General features: G+C 36.0%; 1 protein-coding gene across 1 annotated transcript in view; it reads right to left on the reverse strand.

Moving 5' to 3' along the window:
• Nucleotides 1-609: 609 nt before the first annotated feature.
• The window catches only part of IL1RAPL2 (interleukin 1 receptor accessory protein like 2), a 1,152,078-nt gene continuing 1,135,099 nt past the window's right edge, over nt 610-17,588 (reverse strand). The window contains exons 10-11 of the mRNA XM_019431771.2: nt 16,739-16,909; nt 610-3,431 (exon numbers count right to left, since the gene is read on the reverse strand). Coding sequence (XP_019287316.1) covers nt 2,734-3,431; nt 16,739-16,909 — 869 coding nt within the window. The 3' untranslated portion in view covers nt 610-2,733. The remainder of the gene's footprint in view (nt 3,432-16,738; nt 16,910-17,588) is intronic.

Raw genomic sequence — 17,588 nt, forward strand, 5'->3', positions numbered from 1 at the left:
CTTTCAGAATCTCCAGAGTTAGATTGGAGCCAATAGATTACCAAACCTGCCAGATTTTGTATTTTGCCAAATTAAAACATGTAGATGTTGACAATCTCCTGAGCATTGTTTATTCTTAATGTAGCTTTCACTTCCTGTATATCTATTGCTTTTATGCATTTCTTATTTGCCTCATAATTTCTGACATTTTCAAAATTTTTTTTACTTCAAAATTACCTCAATTTTTAAAAGTGTATATACTGCTGATAGATGAGCTAAATAAATTTGCTATGAACATATGGGAACTAATTACACCAATATTTTTCTAAATTTTCAAATCCACTTCAGTGAATAAGTGAGAAGACATTTTTCCTACTGTGTAAGCACCTGGAGGAATATATTATGTTCTAGACTAAATGTTTATTATACCCTATGGGTTATATCTTTTAAAAATCTCAGATGAAAATCAAATTTTGAATTGCCATCTAGAAATAAATTTTTATAGATAGTGTACACATTGGTTCCTGAAAATGGTAGAAAAGGTTTCTTGTCAAGTTCCCCAGCACAAGTGTGAATGCTCTGTTTTTGAGTACTTACTAGTAGTGAAAGGACACATTGTGGCCAGCCAACTCAAATTGCTACCCACGTTTAATCATTGTAAATAAGGGAAGCAGAGAGACCCATGTTATATTTTCAGAACTGGCATGCTCAATACAGAACTATTAGTTTAAAAATACCACTGAACATTCTATTTGAATTAATCTAGGCTTCTGTGAAAAACAAAATAATAAAAAGTACAATTGGTCACTTAAACATATGCTACTCATTCCATGCAGGTTATTAACTTAGTGATTACACATATCATTAAAGAACAATGAGAGTAAATACAACTCTATAACACTTGGAAAACAGTTCAGAATTGATAAATTTCCATTTTGAAATATCTATTTTTTTTTTTACAGAAGCAAAATCACCTTTCTCAGTGGAAACAATACATCTATGAAACATGTATATATGTTGAACAGGATTTTTCAAAGGAGCAACTAATTGTCCCAATATGAAATGAATATGTATCACTGCTAAGCTTTTACATATTGTTGGTGCATAATGCATTTTCTGAGAAGCTGGGTACAGAAAAGCAATGGAGAAACAAGTACTTTAAACAAAACCCACGGATCACAGAAAATCAATAATGTAAAGAAGTTGAAAGAAAAAAATCAAAACATATTATCTAATATTCTCTTAAACATTTGAGTTTCACATTTACAAAAGCTGGGGAAATTCTTAATTTTTACACACTGTGTACATCTGTTCTTATTATATTTGTCCAAAAACATGATTTATGAACCATTTTCAAAATTCCAGAATCAGCCTTGATTAAAAATTGATCCCCAAAGGCATCTTAGTTGAAAACACACCAAAATTGATTAATTGGAAAGAACACAAAGTAGTAATCCACAATAAATACTAGATACTAGATAGGGGCACATTCCTTACAGCAAATTTATAATATTTTAGATCATTCATAGGTATTTTTTGGTGTGGTATAGTCACAGTCATAATGGGAGGGTGGAGAAGTTTAGTCTATAAAATATGCTCTTTGAAGCACCAGGAATAGAGATACTTCTGCAGGAACCTTGCACACATGGCCAAGCAGACATTGTGTATGTACAGCATAGTCTCTTTCACAACTACATTTCAGATGAGAATAACTGCAATTGCTGCTCTACCACTAGTAAACTTGAATCATTTAGCACTTCATCTGTGAATATTGTTGTTTTACTTCTTTTCTACTGCTGACACTTGCAGTCAATATTTGTTTAAATTCAAACTCCAATGATGCTGTAAAAAAGTAGGAAAATGCTCACATCTTCATATAAAGCAGGTCAAGAGATCATTTGGAAAAATATCCAAATGCGAATTGTTAGGAAACAATAAAATTTGCATATTAAAATGTGTTTTCAAGTTTGTAAAACTTTTGAAATAGGCTAGAAAGCCATAAGAGTTGTTCAAAATCATCTTCAAAGAACTAGCAGCCTGTCTACTCATTTGCTTAAGAATGCATATTGTTTGCCTTCCTACCACATCTTGCCTACAGAAGATGTGCTTGCCTATACAACAATAAGCTGCCATATTAGCTGCTGATTTAGTCTACAGAAGTTGTCCATTATGTTGAAGAACTTCCAAAATTTCGGTGACATTTTTTTCTTAACCGATCCTTCTCTACATACAATCTTCTAACTGGGGTGCTTCAACATGTCTTTCTTGATAATTCCTGATTTTTCAGTTATTCTGTAGAAGTTCTCTTTTCCCCCTTATACTTAGTCCAGAATTTTCAAATTCAATTAAAGTTCTTAAGTTTTCCTTATTTGAAATGCCATGTTAATCTGAAATATACATAAATAGGGGGAGGTTTCTCATCTACTAAGTTTAAAGTCCAAATAGTATCATAAAACCTACTCTAAAACAACAGGATTTTTACATTTTTATTTTCAGGAAGAAATAAAAACTACACATTGAAACAAGGTACTATACTACAAAAGCAGGTCTTTCTTTACACCCACTATTCTGCAAATGTAAACGAAAATTTTAAGTACAAAAGGGATTCTGTGCCTTTTACTCTGAACACTTTTTCAGCACCTCAGTGTTATTAGGTGTACTTTATGCTTGGCTTAGCAGAAATTCTGTTCTATGTATGTTCTGTTCTGTTCTATGTATGTTCACATAGATGTTTAGAGGACTTCAGAGTTTTCACTACCAAATATCACTGGTGAAGCTAAGCTCTTTGGATGATAAAGGTAGCAGGGAATTGTTCCTATGAAATTCCTGGGTATCTTTCAGGGCATTATTAAGGGGTAGCTGTCCATTGAGAAGCATCAGAGGCAGGTTGCAATAAGTGTGGTGGTTGCCTAAGGAAGGTACTGGCAAGGTGGTGGTTGGCATCTCATGTTTATAACCTCTGCAACAGTGTCTCATTTGCATTGAATCTGAATGGTGGAAATCAGGGAGAGCAGCTTGAGATGACACCAGAGAGGTCGAGGTACTGGTCATAGCAATAGAGGGTATAGGCTGGAGTTCTCCAAAAAGTCCTTGTTCTGCAGAGTCCAGAACATGACACCGAGAAAGCATTTCTTTTTTCTTGATGGGCATTTCATATACTAATTGCTTCCAAAACTTAGAATTTAATTTGCTGCTTTTTGGTCCCTTCCACTTGATTAGGGACAGAAGTTTGATGCTGCGCTTTAGTGATTCTACTTCCTGGCAATTCACCTTTCCTCTTAATTCTGTACACTCAATCAAAATCACTTTGATTTCTCCACTGACTAGTATGTTATGGAGTCTGCTTTCCAATTCGAAAATACTCCATCCTCGTCTGAGAATATAGTCTGGAGTTAGCACGATAATAAGTCTTCTGCTTTGCTCAACACATCTTGTGAGATCTTCAATGTATGCTACAAATCACAGAAAGAGAGAAAGAGTAAAATAAGGACATTTCCAGTCTTTAATGCATTAGGTTTGCACTCTAATATAGCAAAAAGCCAGTCTTTCGCTAAGGTATATCACATTTTCTTGCATTGCACATTCAGAAAGTCCATTTCCTTAAAAATAACAATAAAAAGACTCTGCTTATACTACTTATTTTATTTCCCCTCATTATTACTTACAGTGTTCTGTCGATGAATACAAATGCTGACTTCCTCAGAGCTCAGCTGTATTTAAGTTATTTTTATTTATTTAATCATTTAATTCAAGGCAGGCTTCCAGGTTAGTGCTTGAGGTGAACATCAGATTGACAAAAAGAGAAATGGAGCTGTTTAATGAATGAAGGGCCACTTTTTTGTGGGTTGGCTTTGGTTTTTCCCCTAGTTTTAAACTACTAAACAATTGGGGGGTTTATGTGTATGAGCTACTTCAAAGATAATTGTGATAGAAATAGTTGAAAATATCTTCTAGAATCATAGCTTGTTTCTCAGAATAACTTTTGTTATCTGCAACCTTAGGTTCCCAATTTTGCCCTTCAAACTAAGAGACAGGGAAGTGGTGTGTGTGTGTGTGTGTGTGTGCCCATGAGTTTAATTTGAACCAGCTGCTCTTTGTTCTGGGGAAGAGTAAGGGGTGAAGTCAGAGATGGGGGACTGTACTGAATGAACAGTAAAGGAGGAATCTATCAGTTGAGAGGTCTTTGCCCTACTTTGTGGAACAATTCTGAGAGTGAGCTGAATATGTTATATAGTCTTTTCATGGTAGAAAAACACCCAACTAATGCTAGATTGATTTATCCTGTGGAATAATCCTTTTGTAATCATGCTTCCCAAAGTCTTATCCACCAAAAATGGAAACACACACATGTTAACAAACGGAGACTTGGACACAGGTGCAGCAACAGAGAGCTGTCTTTACTAAGCAGAGCACAAGGCTTTGTCTAATGTACAGTGCCCTCTAGCAGAAGCAGTGCTTACAGAAGCATAGCAACATTTATCACTGCAAATCTGCCGAAGGTTACAGACTGCATTCAAAGAGTCACGTCCAGTACATAGTGTGGGGCCACCAAACAGCCCAGTACAAGTCATTTGAAAAGAGAAACTTATTTTACAAATGCATATTTTACAGATATCTCTCTTTTCCAGTGTTTTATTTCCACCACTAGGTAGCAAGAACACTTTTGCAAGTGAAAATGAGTAAACTTTCTACACAGCCTATAGAGAAACAAAAAACTTTTTAAGACATACACATTGAAATTGCCCATTTAACAATTTGTTGTTACTATTGTTTTGGTTTTTACTTAATACATTTCATGACTTTCTCATGCAGTAGTACAATGACTGTTTATAAGGCAACTTCTAGGTGTAGTGGGAATCTCTTAAGAATTTTAAGAGATTATGTATTCAGGGAAAAATCAGCATTGAAATCTGTAAAAAAATAAAGGCAAATAAAATAAATAAAAGCAAAAAACAAAGCAAAATAAAAACACCACACAAGCAGCAATGGGGAAGTTATCACTTTGTAATTATCACTTAGAGAACTGGTGAAACAGAATGAAAGGAAAGGTAGAAAGTTTCAATAGAGTGGAAAAATATTATCCCAATGTATCAACAGCCCTGACTCTTCATTTTCTTCCTTTCTTCCTGCGCCCAAAAAGAAAGAAGTTATGTGGGAACTTTCATCATTAGAAGTTGGATCTGTAAGATACAGTAAAATAAACTATCATGCATCTTTCCCATTATTCTTTTCACCTTTCCTCCACACAAAGCAAAGCAAAACAAAACAAAACAAACCCAAACTCAAAATTATGGCATGAGTGTAGGAGTCCATGAAAATACAATTTTTCCACTTAAATTATGAGTTAATTGTTAATTTTACGTTGGAATTCATTACAAAATAATTTACCAAAGGGTTATTCTGAGTAGTATTATTCCCTCATTATTCAGCTTTTCCTTTAATTAAAAAAACAATCTATACAAGAGCACATCTGTCAACATAAACTATGCTTCCATGAGTAACCCTTTTTCTATGTGTTGGGATGTAGTCTAATTTACTTTTTTTTTCAATATATGAAATGTATTGTCAAACTGGTTTCCATACAACACCCAGTGCTCATCCCAAAAGGTGCCCTCCTCAATACCCATCACCCAACCTCCCCTCCCTCCCACCCCCCATCAACCCTCAGTTTGTTCTCAGTTTTTAACAGTCTCTTATGCTTTGGCTCTCTCCTACTCTAATCTCTTTTTTTTTTTCTTCCCCTCCCCCATGGGTTTCTGTTAAGTTTCTCAGGATCCACCTAAGACTGAAAACATATGGTATCTGTCTTTCTCTGTATGGCTTATTTCACTTAGCATCACACTCTCCAGTTCCATCCACGTTGCTACAAAGGGCCATATTTCGTTCTTTCTCATTGCCATGTAGTACTCCATTGTGTATATAAACCACAATTTCTTTATCCATTCATCAGTTGATGGACATTTAGGCTCTTTCCATAATTTGGCTATTGTTGAGAGTGCTGCTACAAACATTGGGGTACAAGTGCCCGTATGCATCAGTACTCCTATATCCCTTGGGTAAATTCCCAGTAGTGCTATTGCTGGGTCATAGGGTAGGTCTATTTTTAATTTTCTGAGGAACCTCCACACTGTTTTCCAGAGTGGCTGCACATGAAAAGATCTAATTTACTTTTTAACTATACTATTAAAATCAAAAAGTATATCTATCTATACATATCTCTACTTAAAAAATTACAACTCAGGTGTCTACAGAATTAAGAGAAACTATACACATATATACTAAATGATTTTATTGGGATTCATGGGCTTTGGCTTTTTCTATCTCCTTTCTTGAATGGGGAAGGGAACAGAGTACATTTTTTCCCTCAATTGGTATGGTTCTCCTTCTTCATCTGTGTATTATATTTCACTATTTGAGAGCTAAGCCAAATGCAACATTTAACATTTTAGGGGCTTCTTAGAGATTCATTAGACAGAATTTGCATTTTCCCCCAGAAGGAATGACTGCCAGGACAGATCCCACTATGCTCAGCTGTGCAGTGTGTGGGTGTTGAAGGGAAACTTGGATAGAGGGAGTGGTCCCTGTCTCCTGCATACTACACTGGCTATGCTTATCCTGGCAAAGCCTAGTGGAGAGTTGAGGCAACCATCCAGATAATTCCGGCTGAAAACCTGCTGTGGAAGAAAAAAGGTCTGAATTATCCTGGTTTGCCCTATATATACATTAATCATATGCACTGGAGTCAGAACATCAAAAATTTCCCTGGGCAGACACAACCCAAGTGTCCCAAAGAAAACATGAGCCATTTGCTTGGGCCCTGAATTTCGTGTTCCATTTCACTTGGTGAAAAACCAAGTGGAAGTTTTCAGATGTGGAGCCCATATTTCGCTTCTTGGGATGGTGATCAGTGGCTGGGCAGCAACCTCAATGTTTGAAAGCAGCTGGGGAGGTGCCTCTTAATGCTGCCTGTCTCTAAGGAAAAGAAGGAGAGACTGTGCAGTAACTTCCATATTCTGGCTCTCTCCCTGTTTTTCTCTCTGTTTTTTTTCCACCCCCACCCCTTGCTCCTTTATACCTCTCTCTTTCTCTTTTTCTGTCCTTTCTCCTTCTTGTCCTTTATCTCCCTCTTTGCTTTCTTGTTCACTCTTTCTTTCTGCCTTTCCCTCTCTTGCTTTCCCTTCCTTTCTCATCTATCTCCCTTTGCCCCTTCCTCCCTTCTTAAGTCTTTTCTTTCTTTCTCTTTATCTTTGAGAAAAAAACCAGGACCTAGCCATCATGGAAAATATAAGTAAATTAACAAGAGACCAAACAGGTAGAGTTAACATTTTTTACTTGCTAATCCTTAGTCAGGGAGTTGTTGCTGGCTTTTAAGCAGCAAGTGCCCCAAATAATTTCCCTCTTACTCCCAGGTTGCATTTCTGCATCCAATGACTATGAACTGGAGCCTGATCCATTAGGAACATGTCCTGTTTTTGTATGGTCTGTGAGCAAGGAATATTTTTTTAAAGGTTATAAAAAAAAGAATATGATGTAACAGAGACCATATATGACCCACAAAGCCAAAAATATTTACTATCTGGACCTTCACAGAGAAAGTTTTCTGTCCCTGAATTAGAGACTAATCAGGGTGTTTAGGTTTGGAAAAGTTCAAAATAAACTAAGCAGAAACAGGTATCATGTTAAGACATTGCTGGTCCATAGCTAGTGTAGTCTCTGACAGGCAGTGGTGTTTGCCATGGTATGGTTGTGGTTTTGCAGGGGACATTTTAGAAACCTTCAGAAACCATTTAAAAAGCTTGTTACCACGAAGAGATAATAAGGAAACTTAAAAAAAATCCCTAAATCCACAACACACATGAATATTCATTAAATCTTGCCTTGATTTATTCAGGCAAATTTAGCAACTGAGTACCAAGAATCCCTTAAAAGGCTCTTTTTCCACATAAAAAATATAAAATATCCCTTAAATAAAAGGTCATTAAGGTATTTCTTTGCAGAGTTTTGTTTTAAGTAACTTATGATGACAGAAAAGACTAAACAGGCCTGGTGCTGATAGCCTTCTGCTTCTCTAGACAAGGCTATGAAACTACACCAAATTATCAGACATGAAATAAAGCTGATTATGATTCATTTATTTGTGATCTTTACATGGTAAAGAAAAAAATCCCCTTGAATGTAGTTTTGATAGGGGTGCTTAAGTTGGTATAAATTCATTTTTCACATAAGTGCAACTGCAAAGAACCTTTTTTCTTTTGTTTATTTGGGAGTTGACAGAGATTGGAAAACATTCTAGAAAGGAAATGCATTGTCACTAGGCCCTCTTTGGGATGTGTACATATTAGAGAAGTGAAGAAAGGTCAAACCAACAGGAAACAAGGAAAGTGACTTCCTAAACTATTAAAAGGAAAGCAAATTCAATTAAAAAATTCCTTTCAGGGGCAGTTGTATAAACCAAAACTACAGTGCATTTAGAAAAGTAGAATTAGATCTACAAAAGTGACTTGAAAATAGGACACTTATTTAAAAAGCAAAAAAAGTAAACTGAGGAAAGAAATAAAACAATAAAATAGAAGCAGGAAGAATGGCACTCACAAGAAATTGCTTCTAATGGGATGTATTTACTTTTCCAAAAGAACTCAGTACTCCCCTAAATCTCAGGCTCTCAATTGTGCAAGGGAGAAAATTACCTGTATATTTAGGAATTTCTATGAGGTGTTGCTATTACCAACTAACCATCTGATTTATCAAACTAATCAATTAGCTATTTGTAAATGATCTTTGTGTTGACACTCCTACTTAAGTCAGGGTCATTTTAAAAAAGTTGAAAGACAAATAGTTTGTAGACAAAGACATGATTTACTATTTTTCCAGGTTCAAATAATAGTTTGATATACTTAAACCCACAGCTATGTACACCCCCTATCAGTTAAACAGACAAATCATTTGGGTAAGATAGGATGCATTAATACAGAGACTACTTCATTAATCTTTGGCAAACACTAGCTAACTCACAGCTATCAACAGTGGTATTTATAAAGCCTATGGGTTAATATATAAAGACTTAAAACCAAGATTTAATTTCTAAATTGCAATTAGAAATGAGGTTTTTTTCAGAGAGACAGAGAGTGAGAGAGAAAGAGCATGTGTGCAAGCAGAGAGGGTTAGAGGGAGAGGAGAGAGAAAGAATCTCAAGCAGGCTCCACACCCAGCACAGCCTAATGTGGGGCTCCATCTCAAGACCTTGAGATCATGACCTTAGCCAAAATCAAGAATCAGATGCTTAACCGACTGAACCACCCAGGCACCCGAAAAATGAGTTCTAATTGATTGAGATGGGTCCTTTCCATGACTGGTATGGAGAAGCCAGAAAAATAATATAGGTTTCCTGTGTATCAAAGACAAAAATGTATTATTCAACACTCTATATTTAGGAAAATTATTAGCCCTCTGGTATAACTAGAAGCTTGCTTACAGTGAGGTACTTTACCATGTAGTCTCACTGAAAATACTATCTGCTTTATAAATAATGATGTTTAATACTAACTTATTGAAAGAGTTATACAGGTTGATAACATGACTCTTTATCTTGGCTGATATTACCAAAGATTTGGGTCTTAATTCTGCCTCTGGCAGATGTAAGATTCTGTGTTGTCTGCCACAAAGATTGGGGCTATGAAAATTTTATGTAACTGTGTGTGTGTGTGTGTGTGTGTGTGTGTGTGTGTGTGTAGAAAGGAGAGGCTTTCTTTTTTTTATTTTTTTTAATGTTTATTTATTTTTGAGAGACAGATCACAAGTGGGAGAGGGGCAGAGATAGAGAAAGACACAGAACCTGAAGCAGGCTCCAGTTTCTGAGCTGTCAGCTCAAGCCTGACGTCGGGCTTGAACCCACAACTGTGAGATCATGACTTGGGCTGAAGTTGGACGCTTAACCGACTGAGCCACCCAGGTGCCCCAAAAGGAGGGGCTTTCTAAACAATGTGTGATATTACTTACCCTACAAAAACTTTCTCTGTCCCCACCTTCCAAGTCCTTGGCTTGATAATTCATAGATAGCTCATTGGGCTAAATGTTTTGGTAAGAGTTTTGTTCTCTACTGACTAATGTGTAAAGTTCCTAATTAATGCTGGTTGATAAGTCTATCAATGGTTAACATGGATTTGCTGAGACCTTGTAAGTATAGCAAACTATATTCACAGTTTTGACTTTGAAGTCTATATTTCTGGTAGTGAATCCTTTACTTTTGCTATTATATTTTATGTGTGCGTGGGTGGGAAAGCATGACAGTAGGCAGAATCTACTCTGGAATATTGTCCACATCTTTAAATTCTTTCTCATCTCTCTTCACCTCTTTACCAAGAGTAAAGGTAGGTAAGGGAACACATTCAGAGAATATTGAAGGAAAGATAATGTGGAGAGTTAGCAAAAAGTCTGCAAAATATCCTTCCCCTTCTCTTTTCTCCCTTAACCTCATACCCTGGAAACTTGTGGATACAACTAATTTCAATAAGTTCAATCTTAGTAAATATGGAACAAGACTAGTTGATCCTTATATTGTCTTTTCTGTGGCTCCTTTGTACTTAAAGACAATTTTATTATGGTCTTCTACTCTTTTTTAAGGTGCCTGTTCTTTGTGCCCCTCAAGCAGTAAATTTCTTGATTGAAATTCTACACAATTCTTCCTTAACCTCAAACTTTCATGAGAAACCTCAGTCCATTGACCTCAGTACATTTTGGGCATATTGGGGTACAGTTCCCTTTCTCTTGACTCTAACATGAAGGGGATAGTGGACATATCTAATTTTATTCCATGTGATTAAACTGCACACAATGTGTTAAATTTCCATGGTTGTGCATGTCACCCCTGCCTCACACTTTTTAGGTCACAGACATCAGATTGCCTAGAAAAGGATTTTATTACTCCCCAAGGACAATTTACTTGAATGGTGTCCAATATGTCTAGCTATTAGAGGAACTATTGGCAATGAGTACTTACAGACCCATGTACAAAAATGTTTTTTTTTTTGCATGCCTCACTTAGAAGTGACTAGGCATCATCTGACACCAGATGTATTCTCCACTCATTTGTCATTTCATTGTCAGCACAATCACATGGCTAGCACTAAGCATTGAAAAACTGAAGATTAGAATAGTGAGGAAATGCAAGAATGTAATCATACATTATCATTTTCCCCTTAAATTACTGAAGGAGTCATAAGATTGTTGAGTTTCACTCACTCAATTACTTCTTCAGTAACACTGATACTTGAGGCCAAATTCATAAATATAACTTCAACAGACATAGCTGGTCAAACATATGTATGACCAGTGCAATAATACATTGCAATGAATAACTCACATAGAGATCCCCATAATCTTTCTATGAATAGAAGGAAAAATTGAAGTAAATGCCTTTGAAGGATTTTTTTCTCTTCAAAGTCCACTGCGATATTTATAGATTTTTTGAAAGCCTCAGTCAAACTGGCTCAATTTAGAATTGTTAATAAATATTGCATATGCATTTTTTAAGTACCTTGATTGCTTTCTCTTAAAAGCAAACAAAAGCTACAGGATTGGATTGTTTCTACTTTTAGTTTTAGAATGCTATTTTCTCCAACTGATCAGTAGCCCTCCACCTAACTCAATAACATTTTATAGTTTTTTGTTTTTTAATCCCTGCAGAAACACTGAGATATGATAGGCTAGAGAACCTACATGGTACTCATCCAAAAATGTCCTCAATCTCAGGATCTCAATTGCACAGCTGGGTTCTATTGGTCACATGTCAGCTTCAGAGCACATCTGTTCATTCCTCAAGGATCCACTAGGCCCCATGAACACAATGTGCTCTGTGTACAGTACTTTCCACCACAAAACTCAGCAGCTGCAGGGGTGAGAAAAATCTCTACTTCTCAAATTTGTGTCTCTAGTCAGTGTGAGTACGGTATTTTCTATCTGGTTTTCTTTTGGTTGCCTGTCAGTTCTGACATTCAGACGCCTGTTGGCAACAAAGTTGCTTTTGCTATTCTCAGGACTGATGTTTCTAGCCTGGGAAGAGACAAACCAAATTTTTACTGGAAAGTAGGATTTTTTGCCACATTCAGGCACTAAACCTGAGAAAACATAAGGAAGATTCTGGCCACAGGCTCAAGAATAGAAAGGTAGGTCACCGCCAGGAAAATAATGTCCAGATCTGAAGCCTTTCACTTTTAGCCTTCAGGAAAAATATTTGTGTCAAATCTCCCCATCTCTGCTGGTTCATGATGGCCAAAGCATACTTCCCTAGAAGGGCATGTCGTAACAGTACAGACACCACCTCATCTTGGAAAGTGACATGTTTCTATTGAAACTTTTTGAGAACTCTTGGTCATATGAGGAAGAGACAGAGAGAGAGAGACAGAGACAGAGACAGAAGGAAGGTGGCGGGGGAGTCTCATTCATGTACTTTTGAAGTTGTATGCATTGAAAAGTTTTGTATGTTAATGAGATTGAGTTGGAATACCATAAGAGTGGTACAAAAGAAATTGAAGAGACATCAAAAGTGAAGACATTAAATATTAATGGGTTAATGTTGACCTCATTAATTTCATTCATAGAAAATTATTGTTGTAGATCAAGGATGATATTATGAAGTCTGCTTTTATAATCCTCAAAGGCCTCATTGCTAGTTTTTGGAGGAAGGTGTAGTCTTGGGTCAACATGTTTTAAATGAGATGTGAGGGACAAACATAGCTTATAATATTGTAACTAGTTCCCCGCCCCCCAGGAATGTGTCTATATTTATATAGCATAACCTGTTAAATCTGTACCAATGGCTGCAAATACAGACCACAGAAGCTTCTTTAATAACACACATACACCAAGTCCAAAATGTTCTACTCTGTCATTCATGTGTAAATCAAGTATATTATTCATATACTTCATCGACTTCCTGAAGGCGTGCTAAAAATGTCAAGGAAAAACTCGTTAATCGTGACATGGTGACTGCTCAGCCAGCTCTGAAATGTTGATGGAAAAAGAAAAATTGTCAAAGGGCCTTTTTAAGAACTTCTGCAGGTTACACTCGCGAATCAGAATTCAGAGAACATGAATTTCCTCATTCAGGAAGGAAGGATTAAAATCAAACACCCTCCAGTGGTTGCATCTAAAAACTGCATAGTTGTCCAAAATGGCTTACTTGTAAAAGGAGTCTTCCTGTGTACCACTGAGTACCCAGGATCCAACTCCCTGCTCAGTCTGATGGTTGTATAATCTCAAAAAAAATTAAAATTATCTTCTATGGACTATAAAATGTCTGCCATCCTAGTGACTTTTTGGGTGTTTTTCTGTTAAGTTCTTTAAATGTCAGGGTATACTAGGTTACAACTTCCTACTATCTTTTATTCAGTGTGCTATAGTTCCCAACTCAAATCTCGTAGTTTTGAGCTAGGAAATACAGCTTATATACACCTCACACTCTATGGTCAAGGAGAATGATCAGGCCTGTCTTTGATACACCAAAACAACTAATTAATTTTAATCAATTTATCCAAACAAATAGCTAAGTCAGTGAGGTGTAAAATATTCTACCACCTGTTTGGCTAAATTGACACAGCATGCTGATTCATTTGACCTGAGACATCACCAAAACAGACTATATGGGAGCATTAAGAAGACATAATTTGGGGATGCATCTCTTTCACCCTCATGGTGTTTGGGTCTGACTCTCACCTATACACAATAGCTTCTTCTTTACATAATAAGCCAAGTATCATCTACTGAATCTTAGGTAAAGTGGTTTTCCTGTGTTCCATGTTGTCCCATTTCCCTCTTTTTTTTAAAATTTTTTTTAACGTTTATTTATTTTTGAGACAGAGAGAGACAGAGCATGAATGGGGGAGGGTCAGAGAGAGAGGGAGACACAGAATCTGAAACAGGCTCCAGGCTCTGAGCTGTCAGCACAGAGTCAGACGCGGGGCTCGAACTCACGGACCGCGAGATCATGACCTGAGCCGAAGTCAGACACCCAACCGACTGAGCCACCCAGGCGCCCCCCATTTCCCTTTCTAATGTGCACAATGGTGAAGCAATGTTTTCCAGTTCAGATGAAAGATAATCAATGTTGAAATATTCAGACATGAAGACTAACATTTTTCAGTCACTTGGTGGAGTTGATAAAGACTTCTTATTGTGGTGCTAACAATTTTGGAATGCAAGAAAACAGGCCAGCACCACACTAAATCCTATTGAAGATGACCTAACTTAGAATATAAATTTCACTTTGGTAATGATATTACTTTAATACAATTAGGATATTATTACTCTAAAATTGATTTTGCAGAATTTCTACATTTAACAATACATTTTTGACAAAATATAAAAAATAAATAATAATTTAATAAATTAAGCAAAAAATAGTAAAGAAATTTTTTTAATTTTTCATCCATGTTCAACTCCTTATAGGTATTCTTTCTAATATCAAAAAATAAGAGCAATATTCTCAGTAGCTTATTTAAGGACTGGGACTATTCCTATGAATTACTCATATTGTTTTTCTTTCGGTAGAAAGCTCCTGTTTAGATTTCACACTTGCCTTGTTAAAGAAAAACGCCTTTTAGATACTGTCATATAAAAATTTAAACCCTTGCTTATTTTAGTCTCATTGTTTCCTCCTGTCTTAAACACTGTCCAAACAAAATCAAAAAGCATCTATGAAGCATCCAATGAGCTCAAATTTTCTGATAGATGATGACAGGAATATGAGGATAAATGAAATACACTCCCTGCCTTCATGGAACTTACAATCTTGCTGACTAGATAAGATATAAATAGATGGACAAATATATAAAATAATAAAAGAACGTAAAGTATCACAGGAGTAAAAAATGTATAGGTCAACAAGGGACTATGCATGGTGAACCCTAAGGCTGGAGACATTATTATGGACATTTCACAGAGGCAGTGATATGGAGAAGAGTAAATAGAATTTGTAAAGGTATAAAAGACTAACATGAACAAAAGCATTAAACGGACACACAATGTATATCAAAAGCACAGTTTGGGTATAGTGAAACGTATAAGTAGGGGTAATGGTAAGAGACAAGTTTAGGAGCCCAATCTGGGCTAGCACCAGACTATGGAAGTGTTTAGCTAAGGGTTATGGATTTTATCCTATAGGAAATGGTGAACAATTTAACGTTGAATGTGGGAGTGACATGATCAAGGATTTATACCTATTAGTGGAAATGGATGAGAGGAAAAATAGGGAAGGCAGAGAGTAAACAACTTTGTAGTAATGAGGTGATTAGGGCCTATACTAGAATAGCAGAGCTGAGAATGGAAAAGATCAGTGGACACTGGATTTGGGAGAGAGATACAGAAGAATAAAAATGACTCAGAGGTATCAGCAGGTTCCTTGGGGTTCAGTCAATACGGAAGTGGTATCTCAAGTCATGAAGATGAAGAGAATTACAGAAAGAAAAGAGTGGAAGATCATGGGAAAGAGTTTGGAGAATTATTACATTTGTGGTTCAGGGAAGTAATGGAACAATAAATGTTGTCTTTCTTCCTTTCTATGCCCATGTAAGTGTGCATATTCATGTACACACAGAAACAGACATATATGCATTCTGAGAAAAGAGATAAACAACCAAAACTCAATTGTCTCCTGTCAGTTTAGTGTCCTTGGTGGACTGCTGATAATCTGAATAAATGTTATTGAGGAATAGCATGATCTAGCAGAGTGAGAACCAAAGTCAAACAGATTTAGGTTCGAATCCCAGCTCTATCATTTGCCAGCTATCTGATCTTGGATTTCTTTAACTTATTTTCTCATCTGCGAGATGAGGATAATAGTACCTGCTCTCTCTCCACATAGTGTTATTGTAAAGGTGAAATGAAATTATGTCAAGATATTTTACATACTGTGAAGGAAAATGCAAGCTTTTTAATTTTGTTATTACATGTGTAAAAGTTATCATATTTTGATTTGTAGTCACATTTTAATCTCCCCCTCTCAAGGATATTAATATAGACTCATACGAAAATGAATTCTAGCACTTTTATTTTCCCTCAATGGCATTTTAAGCTCTTCGAGGGCAAGGAACATATTTTTGGCTTTTCTGTATTCCCCTTACAGTTTAGCCTGTACAATACTCTGAACATTAACAGGAACTAAATATATATTTTTACTTGAACCTGAATTTATTCTAAAAGCTCAAATATAGCTTTCAATATGTAACATGATATAAAAGTAGCATTCAAGCCCACATAGTCCAGAACTTCTTTAAAATAATTTGAATACATGGTGAAAGTGCTATACCCAATGGACTCACATATCTTTTTTATGTGGATTTTTTTTTCTATAAATCTGGAAATGAGTAACAACACATAAATTCAGTTATTAGTAGCAATGAATGTAGGTATAAGTAGAAGCACAATGACAGGAGATCAGCTTTGGAACTGTAATGCTTTGAAAGGACTTTAAATTTTGGAGATTTTTTTAAGGATCATCATTTTCTCACAACACTAAGGCAATATAATAAAAAAAAATACCATTAAAGCACAATTTAAAAACCATGCCTAAAATGTAAGTGAGAGTGCCTTTTAAAAATTTTGGGTGGTAGAATATCAGAACACTTTTGAATTTAATAAAATCTCCTGTGAGAACAACTATCTAAATATTTGGCTCTGACATTTGAAGCTTCCATATAACTTCATAAAAGACACAAAGCTTTTTAAATACAAAACTTGAAAGTTTCAAGTACTTGAAAGTACTTACTTCCACTTGGAATCAGGTCCCTTTCTGGGATGAAGAGTTTATATCCATAGTGTTTTTCCAGGACATCTGGCAGTATTTCAAGAGCAAACTGTTCTTCTTCAGGATTGTCACAGTCTAAAGTATCTTGGTCCACTTTTGTGTAAGACAGATAGGCATCATATTCCTTGTTGTCTTAAATATGAAGAACAACAAGTGGGTTTTATGTATTAGCAGGTTCTCTTTAAGTACGAAAATTCTATAACCACTAACAGTCTAGAATAAGCCCTATAATTAGTGACTGTCATTAATAATTAGAAAAAATAAGCCACATGCCATATTGTAAGAAATCTAGCACATTTCAACATAACATAGTCATGTGATATGAACTGAAACTGATATGTAATGGGAAACCTATAGTCAGGAAGAATAAGAGAGAATTATTTGTGACTTTTGGTGACTATACATATTGTGATATTCAGTGATGTGTGAGTGATTAGCTCAGTGTGTCTGAATGCAGGACTAAATAGACCAAAGTCATGAATTTGAACTTTGTCTGTGCCAGCTGGCTTGGCTCTGTTACTTGGTCACAGACTATACCTCATTTGCACAAATATGTGCAAGATATCCAAGAGGGGCTGGGCCCTAGAGTGTGGAAGATCAAAATAATCCAGCCTCACTGCTGGAGACACTACTCACAACACATGCCATACTTCCAGTTGGTTAGTATTGTCATCTTCATATACAAAAAGCAGTTTATCACCAAATATTAGAGACAGCAGCTGGGTTTTATACAAGTGTATTGTCTGTTACTCTTGTTCAATCCATGGCCAAATAATTTGACACAAGCTTCCAAAAGAAGCCTTTGTTTCGA

This window comes from Panthera pardus, unplaced genomic scaffold (genome assembly GCF_024362965.1).
Source record: "Panthera pardus isolate Hobbes unplaced genomic scaffold, ASM2436296v1 HiC_scaffold_27, whole genome shotgun sequence".
Taxonomy (NCBI): Eukaryota; Metazoa; Chordata; class Mammalia; order Carnivora; family Felidae; genus Panthera; species Panthera pardus.